Source organism: Gouania willdenowi, chromosome 13 (assembly GCF_900634775.1).
Source record: "Gouania willdenowi chromosome 13, fGouWil2.1, whole genome shotgun sequence".
NCBI lineage: Eukaryota > Metazoa > Chordata > Actinopteri > Blenniiformes > Gobiesocidae > Gouania > Gouania willdenowi.
Window position 1 is genome coordinate 14,869,243 of NC_041056.1, and position 15,272 is coordinate 14,884,514.

At 40.3% G+C, this 15,272-nt stretch overlaps 1 protein-coding gene across 7 annotated transcripts in view; it reads left to right on the plus strand.

The window, feature by feature from the left end:
* Nucleotides 1–1,233: 1,233 nt before the first annotated feature.
* Nucleotides 1,234–15,272, plus strand: part of cux1b (cut-like homeobox 1b) — a 76,677-nt gene continuing 62,638 nt past the window's right edge. For 2 of the 7 annotated variants that reach the window (XM_028465705.1, XM_028465706.1), the window contains exon 1: nt 1,236–1,417. In XM_028465705.1, the coding sequence (XP_028321506.1) occupies nt 1,355–1,417 (63 nt within the window). In that variant the 5' untranslated portion in view covers nt 1,236–1,354. Of the gene's footprint in view, nt 1,418–15,272 lie in introns of all 7 variants that reach the window. The other 5 variants (XM_028465711.1, XM_028465712.1, XM_028465709.1 and 2 more) reach the window with 4 other exon arrangements.

Below are 15,272 nucleotides of genomic sequence, written 5' to 3' on the forward strand. Positions count from 1 at the left end.
GCAAGATGACATTAAGATGAAAATAAAGCTATAAAACTATGTAACTGTCATCGTGAAATAATGTGATTTTTTTTTTTTTACCAGGCCAGGTGTCAACCTGATAAATCCAAGCTACACTGCTTGGATTTTGGATGCAAAAATTAATGCTTGGAAGCAAATGATAAGGTCTACGTTGTGTTTTAAGGTAAATGAGGTTGTAAAGTATAAAAACAGTGCAACTAAAATGTCTTTGCATATTCCCTCAGAGGCTCATCCTCATGCTGGGAGGGGTCAGAGGACATGGTCAGCAGGAGTGATGCCTCAAGAGCAGCCAGAGTTCAGTGCCTTGCTCAAGGTCACTTCAACAAATGAGATCCATCCAAAATGACACTCTGACCACTGGGCTGCCTGCCGCTCACCAATTGGAGCCGATTAACAGCAATAGATTAAATGAAACAACCCCCATATATATATATATATATATGTATTGTGCAAAAATAGATAAATGGAAATGTAAAAATTAAATACAGTTTTAAAAAATAAAAATGAATTAAAAAACATAATTTTAATCAGCATGTATATCTTATTTTATTGTCACTAGACAATTCAGGCGACCCCATTTTATTTCCAGGCGACCCCACATGGGGTCACGACCCCAAGGTTGACAATTTTGCTCTGTATATGTGTAAAAACATAAACTAGGTCCTTTCTTGGTCAGTTTCACTATTGATTCTGATATTATCAAATGTAGAAATATGTGTACCTATAAATAAATAGAAATTAATATTTTTTGAATTATCAAGATCCATGGAAAGGTTCTGTTTTTCTATTCTTTTTGTTGTTGTTGTTGTTGTAATATCTCACTGTTATGCTGAGCTAATTGGTGTAATAACAAGATTAGTTGTGGATTTGGTTTATCTCTCTACACACAGAGGTCTGAATGTCCCCTACAGAGGGATTTTTTTCTTTCCTTTTTAGATATGGCTTCCAAATCGCTTCCTGACAATATTTTTGGATGACCTTAGCTCTTTTATAAAGCTGTAATCAAAACTATCGAAAATATAAAAAGGTGGGCTTATTTCGTGCGCACATTTTTTGCCTTTCAGCGCACAAAACATTTATAGAAATAGCTGTTTACCTGTAATATCTGAATGTTGATAAAAAAATAAAAAAATAAAAAGCTATTTAAGCAATTATAATGGCGTTATTAAGGCGACACCCCTGCGCCGTGACTCCGCTCCATGCGGTCGCTATTGCCGGGGGCAGGTGGTGGATTGAATCCGGTCCGGGTCTTCAAGCTGCCCGGTCCTCTCCACTGAACTCCAACCCCCGCGCTCTCTATCAGCATCTCATTCCTGTCTCAATATGTCTCAAGATGGCGGCCAACGCAGGATCGATGTTCCAATATTGGAAGCGCTTTGACTTACAACAACTACAGGTCAGTACAGCCTCCGTTCCCACCGCCTGGCCCCGCTTTGCCTCGGCCGCCTCGGTGCCGTGGCTCGGCTGTGGTTTGTAGTTTTTTTGCTCGGCCGCCTGCTTGGTGTTTAGGAGGTGAATTCAGGAGCTCTTCCTCACATTGATGAAAGTGGCTCTCTCGCTGATCAGAAATTGATCCTCTTTGTTCAATTCAACATCGATCGGACACTGCAACCGGGCACAGCCGGGGCCGACGTAGCATTGACGGGCTACCTTTTAACACTCAACGGCCGGGGCTTTGGCTTAGAGCCGTCGCTCGGATACCTTTATAACGTCTTCTTCAACTTTTACCGGAGCGAGTAGCCGTAGTTAGCGCGTCGCTTTAGCCGCTGTAAGGTCGGATTATTTGGGGGAAAAAAAATAAGTGCGACTCATTTTACGGTGGCGCTGTGGTGACACCAGCCGTTGAAACGGGCAACACGGACGCTCACCGGGCGCTTTTTAACCTCTTTTTCCACCATTAAGTTTAATTCAAAGAAACATTAGCAGCTCACCGAGCTAACAGTATTTAAATACTTTTTTTCAGAAATCGCATTCATGGCTGTTTTCCACCTTTATTTTTGGTTTCACGACAGGGTTATTACTCACACACACACACACACACACACAGTCAGTCAAGAGTGAGACTTGTTTTAAACACACATTGCCACGTCTGTGGTGGAGTAGACGGGACGCTGTTTGTGTTTGTGAGGGTGTATTAGTAATAAATGTTTTTGTGATGGTTCGTGACCTTGCGATTTGTGGTGAACCCCTGGCTCGTGCACGACACTAATCTTGCGCGTGCATGGGGGCATCGGGGCCTTTTAGTTGGAACCCTCGCGTGAACGTAGCCACCACTGTATGTTGACCCATCATCACAAGACACGCAAGACAATGGCACTGTTGTGTTTACTCCCGTGGCATTTCACATGCATTGCTGAATTTCAAATCACGTTTTTATGAACATTAGCCTGGCGTCTCCATTAACATAAGATTATATTAAGCAGCAGGCATAAGAGCCACTTGTTCCATACATCACCCCCCCCCCCCCCCCCCCCCAGACTACGATTTTGGGATTTAAACTTTTAAGTAGGTCATGATGCCCATATAACTCGGTTAGACAAAAGGAAAAGTGAACAAGTCTTTCCAGTGGGCTTTGTGTTGCACTAATGCCACATCATCAAAGCTTCACTTCTCCTATTTATTTCATCTTGTTTGGTCCTCCTACTCATGCCCCCTTGTTCATGCATTATGTAAAAAAAACAACTGAGACTGTTTTTTCTTGTCTTTCCTCACTATCTATCTCCCACCCCCATCCTGCCTTCCCCCCCTCTCTCCTCCTCCTCCCCCCTTCCCCTGCCTTCCTCCTCATATTTTTCCCCCTCTCTCTCCTCACTGGCCCTTCACCCTGCGTTCACCTATTCTGCCCTTCATGAACTGGTATGTGAGTGTGTGTGTTTGTGTGTGAGAATTTGTCCGAGATCAGTCTTTTTTTTTTTTCAAAGATTTGACTGCCAGCGCTAACCGCGAAGGCACTGCCAGCAGCCAGGACAGGAAAAATGCATCGCATAAGTTTGTGATAAGGCCCTGGGTAATTATGGCAAAGCCCCCTATCACAAGCGATTAGTCAGGACAGTGAATCTGAGCGTGTGCAAAAAGGCTGGCGGTTGGCAGGCCTGTCTGCAGGATAGGAATCAGCCGGAGCTGGTGTGTGTGTGTGTGTGTGTGTGTGTGTGTTCAGGACTGCTCGGAACATTCACTGTCTATTATTGATGACATCTTATTTACTCCCTCCCACTGAGAGGCTCCTGAAGGAGAGCCTTCACAGAGGAACCTTTTCCTCTGATCCACATTTTTGAGGACAACCAGGGTTAACATGATATGATGGTGATAAACACATCGTCCTGTCAGCCAATTGCCTTCTCATTTGCTTCCTTCTTGTGATCGAATGTTGTTTTGTCTGTGTAAGAAGCTCCAGCTGAAGAATAATTTTATTTGTTCATTTCTTTTTCTTTTTTTTTTACCCCTTTTTTGTTTCATTTGATGATGAAAATCCAACCCAACTAAGATGTCAGTAGCTCTAAGCTGTCCCAGTGTCTATTCCTTAGGCTACAACTGCTGATGTTCATTAAAATCCCATTTGATCAATGTGTCCAACTCCTCGTGTAAGAAACTAGCTAGGTGGTTGTTCGAGGACAGAGAGTGCTTTGAAACAGCACAGCGAGATGTTAACTTGTCTCTTCTCTGAATGCTTTTTTTTTCTCTTCCCTCTTCTTCCTTTTTTCCCTCTCTCCCTCTTACCACTACAAACACAAATGGATACAACAGTGATGCTTTTAGCAAGGTCTTGCACACTTGCAAAGTGGATCAGTGATTCAGAGATGATGGCAGGGTGACAGTGAATTACAGATGGAGGAGGTTTTAACGTCTGTAATCCCAGTCTGTCCATTACAGAGTTCAGTTTCTTTAGAGGGATCATCACTTTTTTCCCTCGTTTTTTTTTTCGTTCTTTTTTTGCTGTTTTTCTTTCTTTGTGGTGTTGTTTTTGGACCCAGTCAAGCAGTTTGCTACGACATTGCTTAGTTTTCTGCTTTGGAGCGATGAAAGACTGTGCTTATTTAGGGGTGTCCCGATTTGATATTGATATCGGATATCGAGCCGATAAGGTTAAAATTTACTGTATGTAACCAATTGGTTAATAATAAATGGGTCAGTTTTTCTCATACCTACTGTTGGTGACTATTCTCTGTTTGAGTAACATCACTTGGTCATGCCTTTTCTAACATTCCACACTACAAAATAAGTAATAAAAGTGATTGTTATTGGTATCAGCCAATACGCAAGGCTGCATTATCGGTATCGGGACATCCCCAGCTTATATTAAGGCAAGCCTTAATTAGGTTTTGTCTTAAACTTGCACACAAACTTTTCTAGGATTGCAAAATTAATAACAGTCCGTTCCAGTGCACAATAAGGCACAATTGTGAACACCTCGCACCTCATAACATGTCCTGGAACAATAAACTCATGAATCATTCCGAAAAGTATCTCTCTAAGTTAGGATAAGACCAAACTGTGACCGAGATTAAAGCTGATCGAGACCGCGCTCTTTCTCACCGCCTCCTAATGGCTAAATTCAGGAAAAGGGTTTTGTAAAATGATCCCAGAGCAGCGTTCAGTGGCAACCTGAGTGGTTTAAATCTCTCAGCCACTGGCTAGCTGTTATCTGCAATAGTTTTAGTGTTAATTTATGAGTTGGTTGTCTGAACTCACTGCTAGGATATTTTTACCCCTCTGTTGCTGCACAGGTTGGGGGAGCACAGAGGAAGGGGCATAACGTCATGCTTTTACTGTAGCCAACTACTCCTCTGCCCAGTGACAAAACCTGGCAGTGGGACTGAGGTTTCTCTGTGTGTGTCGGTGGGTGGTGAGCGACTAAACATGAGTCACAGCGAGTGACGAGTGCATGTCAGGTCTTTGGTCTGTCCCCGGGTTAGTCCAGTCGGGGCTTTGTCATCTCACTTTCGAAGAGGTTGTAGAGTAGTGAACAGACGAAGGAGGCAATTCTGTGCAGCTCCACAAAAGCTAAACTTCTTGTATCTCTAAACCGTTAATTCTCAGTGGAGACCCCGAGTCCTCAACTTTAGATATTTGATTTATTGCAAAAAATAAATGCACAGCATTTGTCTGCCATAATCCAAATTACACAAAACTAAAGTTAATGCAAGTACGCTACATTCTGATGTTCTGATGTTTTTTATTTATTTTTTGCAACTTTCTTTTTATTTGTTTTTGAACAATTGTAAAAGCTTTAAGGAAAAACTAAATAAATCAAAAAGAAAAATACAATAAAAACAGAATTACAGGAGAAAAGGTTTTAAAATCACTCAAGGTCACGTGTCTTTTTTGACATGCCTCCTCACAGTTCACATTGTCGCTTCCCTTATTCCTATATAACGTCCATTTCTCCCATTTCTCCTCCGACTGGGTTCTCTGCAGTCTCAACATGAGTCAGACTCTCCATTAAATAAATCTCTTCAATAGTCTGGATTTATTGTTCCTTAGTCTGGGGGTTCAGCTTGGTACCACTTCCTTGTTTTTTATTTTTTTGTAATATATATATATTTCTTTACAGTGTATATATTCAGCTGGACAATTGCACAAATACAGTATAGTAACAATCAACGGTATATTGTATCCCAAATTTCTTCCGATTTTTTCTTTCTATTTGTGATACATTTTTGAACAGCATTTCAAACTTCCCCCAAACACCCAAACCCTAGAGGACAGAAAACAATTTCCACAGGCCTATTTTCAAGCGACTGGCATTATTTACAGACCCTCTTGGTGTCTCACCTACAGCATCATAGAGTTTCACTGTATCTCATGACAGAGGCATTCATTATTGTGCTGCTCTGTATTCTAGTGCAGTGAGAGCCTCTGTGACCGGACACCTCTCTTTAGACTTATGTTTGAATATAGTGGCTGGTTCCACTTGTGGATTTGAGCAGGAGGCCAATTTATTTTACATATCTGGAAGGAAGATGGTAGGATGTTGCCAACTGATTATTTTCCTTGTCGATTTTTCTTAATCAACCAGTCTATTACACAAGTTTTTTTTTTAAATGACAGTTCAATTTAAGCACAAAATAAACTACACGGGAATAAAAATGTCCTTAAAACTAATATGTATGTTTAATAACTAAGTTATTACAGCCTCTGTATTATATATTAGTAGAAATACTACTGAGATGTTGCAGACGGTGAGACAGACCTCCAGAATACTGTTGAACGTCAAAGTATCTCCTCAGTGATGAACAACAAAGATTTGGACAATAAACAGTCCTACCTATCATAATGATATGTTATGATCAATGTAATCAACAACTATGGGAACTATAGAAAAAGAAACAAAATAAACCTTAAAATATCAAATCAGTAATTAAAATTACTTTTCAGTAAGCAACGTATACAATAGTCATTATGAATATCTTACACCCACGCATGCACACCTTGGACCGTCATTATCTTCTCCATTTATAAATCTCCTCTGTTCTGAGATCATTACATTGTTTCCACACAGCGATGACATGCTAACGTTAGTCGGGCCCTATAAAATCCCCTTTAACGGAATCGCAGACTGAATCGACCAATGAAAACGGAATCCACTGTTGAACGCAGAAATGACGGAATCGGCATGAAACGCCGTCACCGTGAGGCAAGGAATGTCTTTTTATGGGGAAATGTTTCCAGGGACCGCTCTTTAGGTGCACCGCCCACCCCCCTTACATCCTGGCTGCATTAAACACCGCCTAAACCACCCCAAACATCATCTAAACTGCCAAAAAACTACACAAATCATCACTGACTCCTAAAATCAGAGTCGAGCAGTGCCCGCTTAACTTTGCTGTGCCTGTGAAACTCGGCTCTTGATGAAAACATGAGTCAGCTTTAATCTGCTTCATCGGCTCAGTGTCTGATAACATCTCCTCAGAGCTACAAAAGATCTGTGAGACTATCGATGCCGGGGATTGTAGCATCTTAAACATTGTAGATTAATGATAACTTCTGATGAAATAACTGATGCATCCTTGTGTCCATTTTTTTTTTTAGTCATTACGGTCTGGAATGATGTCATCAGGATAATTTAAGTTAGGTTAATTTAAATTAAGTTGATCAAAACTTAATCAATAAACCTGATCATATTCAGTAAACCATTGATCCCTGAGGGGAATTTGCAATTGGGTGACATTATTGCTGTTCTCATACATCTTTATATGATATATATAATTAAAAAGGAGCAGTCAGAATAATCCATGTCACTACAACTTATATCTATCTTTTAATTGTATCTTATTTTATTTTTTACATACATTTTTGTTTAATTATGGTTTTTTTTATTTATTAGTATCTATCTAGGGCGACCGTGGCTCAGGTGGTAGAGGGTCGTCTTCTGATCGAGAGGTTGGGGGTTCGATCCCAGTACCTGACTATGTGTCGAAGTGTCCTTGGGCAAGACACTGAACCCTAAGTTGCTCCCAGTGGTTGACTAGTGCCTTGCATGGCAGTCCTGTCCCACTGGTGTGTGAATGTGAGAGTGACTGGGTGAATGAGCTGATATGTAAAGCGCTTTGAGACTGCTTCAGTGTGGGGATAAAGCGCTATATAAAATCAAGTCCATTTACCTTGTTTCCTCACAGGCATTAGAAACCAATATTTTCTGAAAAAATTGATTAATATGTCTAAAAAAGCAGAATTAAAAAAAATGAATGTGGAAAACACGGAATTTGGGAAAAAATTAATGGGAATTTTGAAAAAAATAAAGCGGGTTTTATAGGGCCCTACGCTAGCTTGAGCTGCGCTGCCATTGTGTAACATCAAATGAAGCACACAGGCTGACGTTCAGGTGCTGTTTTTTTCTTCTACCTGGTTGAAATTTTCGCATTGCACAATTTGTATAAATTGTTGGCAATTTAGGTACAATAGTATTTCCAGTAGGGGTAAGTATTGGCAAGGATGTTGCAATACAATATGTATCACGATACTTGGGTCGCGATATCACAATATTCTACCCAGTTAATATCAAAAGTAAACGTAGAGATGAAAAATCAAGTTAGTGTATATGTTCATCAGAAGATATTGATCATTTAGAGGACAAATTGAGTCAAAACTATTTGCTTCAAAACATCCCATTTATTATTAGTGATTTGCACATTTTCACTGAAAAAAAAAGAAAATGCAGCGTTCCACACTGTCATCATAAAATAAAGTGCAACAAGTTTCTTTTCACTGAAACTACTGTGTAGAAGTCTCAAAGTAACCATGACAACATAATGACGGCATTGTAACAACTGTAAGTGAGAACATTAAGGATAAAGCACCCTGAGTTACTGACAATGCACAAAAATAAGAAAAATTAATTGATCCTATTGTGTCAGTTTAAACACTGATCTGAACAGATTATATGAAAATAAAATGCCTGTGCATACGTAAATATTGCAGTCATTACGCAATGCCATCATAAAATCACGTGCATCAAGTAACCATTGCAACACATTGAAAGCATTGTAACCACTACTGAAATATTGTACAAATACACACAAATATTGATAAAATATCAGAAGAAAAAAAATTATTTTCTGCCCTATTTGACATGATTTTCCAAGTGTCTTGTAGGGCTGCATAAAGTTTCAAAGTATTTCTATTTTTTTTCCATCATAGTATTCATGCAAACCATGTCTGATGATGCCCATTATATTTTATTGGAATCTTTGAAATTTGTAAACAGAATTTAATAAAAAAAAAAAAACCAAAAAGATTCTCAACACAATTTCGCAATTCAGTTTACATTTCCGAAAAGGAAATAAAATATAATGCAGTGAGAATCCTTATACGTCATTGCCATTAAACATTGCCAACATCCTTATTATGTTCAATGGTTGATGCTATCTGGTACAGTTGAGCATATCATTTCAGGGGAATAAAAAATCTTCATATCCAAAGAAGGAGCAAAACGACCGGAAAAGTGACAGTGCACTATTCCTGTCGCTTGAAGTGAAGTGCACAGCAGTATTTAGTTTTACAAATAAAGAAAATTGCAGATGCAAATAATAATGTCCTGAGTTTTAGGTTTCCTTGTAGAGCAGAAATAAAAAATGTTCAAATGCAGCAGCTTTGTGGATATTTAAATGTCAAAAAGGATAAAAGCTCCTAAAGTCAAACATTCTACAAAAATAAGAGTGCATCATGTGTAACATTTTCTAAAGTCAAGGTGTAATGACGGAATGAACATGGCACAGGTTAGTTGTTCTCTCACTTATTACAGTCATTTATACATTAGTGTCAGCTTTTTATTCATGTCCAAAGCCATAAACTCCATAATTTTCTTCATATTTGCTTTGCTCTTTTCACTGCTCAGAGCCCACTGGCTCTTTGCTACGCTTTAGTTTTAGCATTAGCTTGATTTCTAGCTTCAAATGCTTCATACTCAGTGGTGTTGTGGTACCTTAAATGGTGAATGAGGTAGTGTATTGTTTGCAGCTCCACCAGGACTTATTTCCGCATTACAGGAATTGCAAATTGCGATTCTTTGCTCTCTCTTTTTTTTTGTGTATTACTGCCAACATGCTAAGCTAACCGTGCCTCTGTGACTGTTGTTATCCTGTGTAGCAGCGGCATGCGCACGCAGGCACATGCACACATGGACTTGGTGGGTGGGCCTGTCAGTCCCCTCACAGCAGAAGAGGACAGTGGCTGACTTTTGCGGAGGTTGAGAAGATCGACGAAAAAGATCGGTTTCATATGCAAGGATCGTCCGATCGCCGATTCCCCAAAATAAGGGAAATCGGCACCGATCGATTGGTGCATTCTTAGGTCCATCTCCTTCGACTGATTGATTGTAGCTGTATTTCCTGTAAATCACTTCATTAATCATTTATCCCTTTCAAAGATAAGTTTTGATTTTCTTACAGGATAGGAGGCTATTTGTGGGATATGGGGCCTTCTTTGACCAGGATATAGATTGCAACTTAGTCTTAAAACAGTAATCCCTCCTGGTTTATACTAGCTGTTGGGGCTAGGTATCGCCAGGTACCTTGCGATACGATAAATCACGACAATATCTTTGCTTGCAAAACGACAATAATCGATATATCACGGGAAAATTAATCCACAATACATTACAGCATCTGTGTCACTGTTGAAATTCAGAATTTATTGACAATACTGAATCCATTTCACAGGAATTACAAAACATTGTCAATCAATTTCACATGAATGACAGCCAAGTAAAACAAAGTGTATCCTGCACAGTGGCTCTTCTTATCACATACTGACCACAACTCGTCACATGTTCTTGTGGTATGTGTAAGTCTTTAAGGAAAGACTGATAGAAAATAATGCTTCACCAAAATATTGTTAATGATGTTTGTGCAAATTAACTTTAAATTATTAAAAACAAAATGAATGCACAAAATAATCGTTTCAGAGTTCGTATTATCAACGTCCCTGTAATCATGGACACATCAGTGCTGCTTTCAGAATTAACTTGTTTGATGAAAACTGGAAAATTTCACTACATACGAAAAATAAACATTTCAGTCAGTGCATTACCCTGGTATCGATGGTCTCGTCCACAACAATACACAACTTTTCACACGGATCTTCTGTAGCTCTGGTGAGATGTTGTTCAAACGCTCTGAGCAGGTGAAGCTGCTCATAGCGCCGCTGCTCTTGACGAGAGACAGACGGTGTTTTACAGGCACAGAAAAGTTAAGCAGGCACTGGTCGGCTCTGTGTTTAGGAGTCGGTGATGATTTGCGTATTTTTTTTGGTTTTCAGATGGGGTTCCAGGTTGTTTAGGCGGTGTTTAATGCAGCCAAGTTGGGTGGGGAGGGCGGTGCACCTAATTAGCGCTCCCCAGAAACATTTCCCCATTAAAAAAATGTTTTCCTTGCCTCACAGTGATGCATTTCATGCCGATTCTGTCCATTTGATTCTGTCTGCGATTTCGTTAAGGTGGATTTTATAGGGCCCTATAGTTAACTTGTGTAATAAGTGGGAAAAAAGGGTAAAAATTAAATGAATAAATAAATATCTATGTTTGGTGCCAAGGAATTGATGACGTACCGCTAGACGAAACCTCACGATATATCATCGTATCGCTATTTTGGCACACCCTTACTAGCTGTACTGTGTTGATCAGATACTAGGTAAAGTTTTTTTGGTGAGTTTTTTTTTAGAGGCTTAGTTTGAAGTTAATGTGATGCAGTTTTCATCCCCAAATGTGTTACTTTGCATAAGCCCTTTAAAATGTGTTGTTGCAGCAAATACTCTGTGTCTAATGATGCAAAACTATTGGTGAACCAATTGGCCCTGGCTAAATTTAGTGTTGTTTATCACACTGTTATCAGGCATTGCACTAAATATGGAGTGAGGAAGTGTTTGAGCAGGCCTTATCCCATGCCAACATATGACTCCAATATCAGTGTCCTGTTAGACCATTGACCAAAGGTATTGAATTCTAATAGGCCTATTGGTTTGTCTTAATGGTCCAAGTATTGAATTATGATATTGGCATGAGCTGATGGGCTCAAGATTGAATTATGATATTGGTGTGCTGCTGGCTAATGGTTCTTGGTATTGAATTATGATATTGATGCACTTTGATGGTGTGGGGGATTAAATTATGATATGGCTTTCTCTGCTAATAGCTCACTCTGTGTAATATTCGATGTCAATCATTGCTTCTTTTTACCATATCCATAGTCAACACCAATACTCAATACATTAGTCACATATTTTCAACTTTTATTCACTTTATGTTTTTTTTTAGCCTTCACTCTTCATACATTTTTATTTTCTGGCAGTGAAAAGCTCAACAAGGCAAAAGAAACACCAGTTTGAGGAAAGCATTTTCAGTACTTGCCCTTTGTTCAGTGGATCAGTCAGTAACTTGGTGTGGATTTGGTTTTTTTTCATCGACAGCCCTCTGTCACAAGGAGCTTAATGTTTAAGTAACAGTGGTGAAATGACAATAAATCTAAGCTAAACCAATTTCTCCGAGTGTCTACACCTTGTGCTGTGTTTATGTTGAGTTCATTCCCATTTTGGTAGTTTTAAGAGCAACCAGAGCACCCGATGGTCCCGCTGCCTGCTCACAGAGTAAATGGACGTCCTGCTTCTGTGTCAGCCCTCTAAAAATAACACAGACTGCTGGCTGGGCTCAGCAGAAAACTACCACCAATTATGATGATTCAACCCCTTCTGTATTCACAGGTGCGTGTGTGTGAGTGTGCACGCACATGTGCTGGATGGGGGATGTGTTTGCTTAACAATTTGTTTTCTCAGTTCGGTTTGGGATTCAGTGGTTTACTTTGTTGTTTTCTGGGTTAGCAAAACTTTTCTGTAGTCATTTGAGCTTTTGTTAAGGAACTCTACGCACAGACGCCTTCATATATTTTCATTGCTTTGGTCCTGAATTGCCCCTTTAACTTGCAGTCATCACTGAGTCAACTACCTTTGGCTGATAAAGCTGGTATTGTCTGCCCAGTATTGACCAGGTGATTGATTTAAATTTTTAGGGCCAGATAAGGCCCATTTTTTACAAACAAATCTTATGTGTATCGCCTGTATCTGCCATTTGATTAAATTGATGGGACACAACGGTGACCTCTTCCTACCCCTCTGACCCAAGCAGCTGTTGGTCTGGAGCCAAGGTTCAGAAGTAGTGTTACCCTGAAGCTCTCAGTCTGACCTGGACTGTCTGACTCGGCTAACCTTTAGCGCTAACAGATGATGACCTTACCATCTGCCCTGTCTTTAACAGGTTTTACCCCCTTGAACTTGAACTTGCTTCTGTGTTAAAAAAAAAAAAGGAAACCGTTTCCTAATTATCCCTATCTTTTCCCCTGAACAGATCTTTGGGTTTCTTTTAAATCTTAATCATCAAATGTAAGATTTAAAAAAAAAACATTAGTCTTTGTTTTCCCCTTTTTTGCACGGTTTATGAACCCACCTCTGCTCAGGTCGGGTGGGTCAGGTGAGCCTCGTGAGCCTTGGTTAAAAAGCGTGAAATTGGCTGTTCTTTGCCAAACCTAGTACTGTGCCGTCTCCATTTTAAAAGTGAGAGTTGTCTTCTGGAGGAAGGGGGGTGGGTGGACTGTGTGTTTAGTAGACACAGGCTCATCCGCTGACTGCTGTCTGACCCTGAGTTCAGCAGTATGGTTATTAATAGGCCCAGAGGCCTTAACGTCCAGGGGGCCCTCTGATCAGCTCCAGATGTGGAATGAGAGAGGACAAATCTGCGTTAGCCTATCCATGTTTCACATGAAGCAGAAAGAGGGGAGATATGCATTTGGTGGGACTGATAAAAAGTGAGGGAGGGAGTATGGGGAGGGATAGGAGACCTTTCCACAGCAGGAGTGTGTTTTGCAAGTCTTTGTTTTCATGTGTGTTTTTTTTCGTTTATTACACTCTCTGCCCTCAGACCAAAAGACCATAAAAACGTATGGCATCACCATGGCGACCATAATAACTAGCTATAAAACAGCGTGTAAACTGTGAAATAAGACAAACAGACCAGAACAGCTCTGGCTGGCTGGCTGACTGAATGGCTGCCTTCCGCCATAAAACTATTTGAGAGCCAGACTGAAGGAATGCCTCGGAGGCTGCTGTGGCTGTCACGACACATGAAAGGATTAGGCTCTGTGTTTTATCTCCTCTTTATCTGATGGTAATGGATAAGCTGAGTGTAGCCTATCATCTGACGCTTGGGCCGGGGGTTTGATGTTTTAGTAGGGTGACGGTTTGTTGAGTTGACCGCTTTGGTCTATTGATTGCTGTTTGATGGTTTTGATATGTAGGCTGTGTGGAACAGGTCAGGTCTTTTATGCAGCGAAGGCTCCAAATAGCTTTTAGCTGTCCTTCACTCCCCCCATTACTCTAGTGGTTCGTTTGATGTTTGGATCAATCAATAGAAAGAGCCTGGGCTCTTACACATGCTTCATCCTACTTCCCACTGAGCTCAATTCCTCTTCCTTCATTGTACAGGCTTTATATCACATTCTTTTAACACACAGAATAAATGATATAATTACAACCCATTACTTAGCCTAACACAAGCTAATTATTCTGTCATTACAGTAAGGATTAGCTATGCTGCTCATTCCTTGCTTCTCACTGTGTTTCTCTACATTTCCTTTTTAAAAGTCGTGCAAGCAGAGCAGAACTCTCTTACTCATAAAGGCTGAGTAAGACTAGGCCCCGGGACATGTTCTGTTGATGATGATCGTATAGACCATGGGTGTCAAACTCAGTCAGAGGCCGGGCCATGCTAGAAAATAGTGACAGCAAGGACTGGGCACAAGAAATTGTCTAGCCATATAGATATGTCTCAACTAATGAGCCATTTTGATTTATGCTTTTAATTTATGTGGAAAAATCAACATGCTGCTTTTATAGGTTGTGGCACAGCTCAAGCTGACGTGTCATCAGGTGTCTAGAAAATTACAACATACAGCAGATAGATGAGGCTAAATTAGATTGTGGAAAAAGGGCATCATGCAGAGCAGGGATTTAATGTACCAGAGGCACATGAGAGTGATGCACACCTTTTTTGACCGTCTTGTAACTGTGCCAACAGAGCAAAGCTGCCGGTCAGCCTTTTCTGGAAGTCAGAGTGAATTACAGAAAATCAAAGGGTGACACATATTAAGAGCAGACAAAATCATAATTAAGTTGCACCTATGAAAAATTTCCAGTCTGGGTCAAAGGTCACACACATAAGAGGCTAAAAGACATGTTTCAGGAGCCGTACAGTGTCGACAATCGATTGCGTGTTTTTGTGTGTGTGTGTGTGTGTGCGTGTACTTGATGTTGCTCAAACTGGTGAGAACAAATGAAAGTTGCATGGAGCTCAAACTTTAGGCCTTGTATGCATACCACAGGCGAGAGATCGAACCTCTTCTACCAGACTTGATAAATCCCTTTTGCCCCTCTCTTAGATCACAGTTTCCATTTTTTTTTTAGTTTGTATCTGTGCACTCATCCCCTCCCCAATCTCCTCTCACTGGCACGGAATGGCTTTCTGGCAGAGGGGAGACATTAATTCAAGGATGAAAGGTGTGATACTTGTTCTGTCTTCTTTCTATGTCCTCCTTTTTCTTTCTCTCTTTCTGATGCTTATTTCTTTCTTTTTCTTGTTCTTCTCACAGTCTTTCTCTTCCTATCGCTGTGCTGTGTTTGTAATGCGTGGCCTTTATCATAGCTGAAACAGCTCACTACCCTCTGATCCTATCTCAGATCTCAATATCCTAGCCGTTCCACCCTTTAAACGC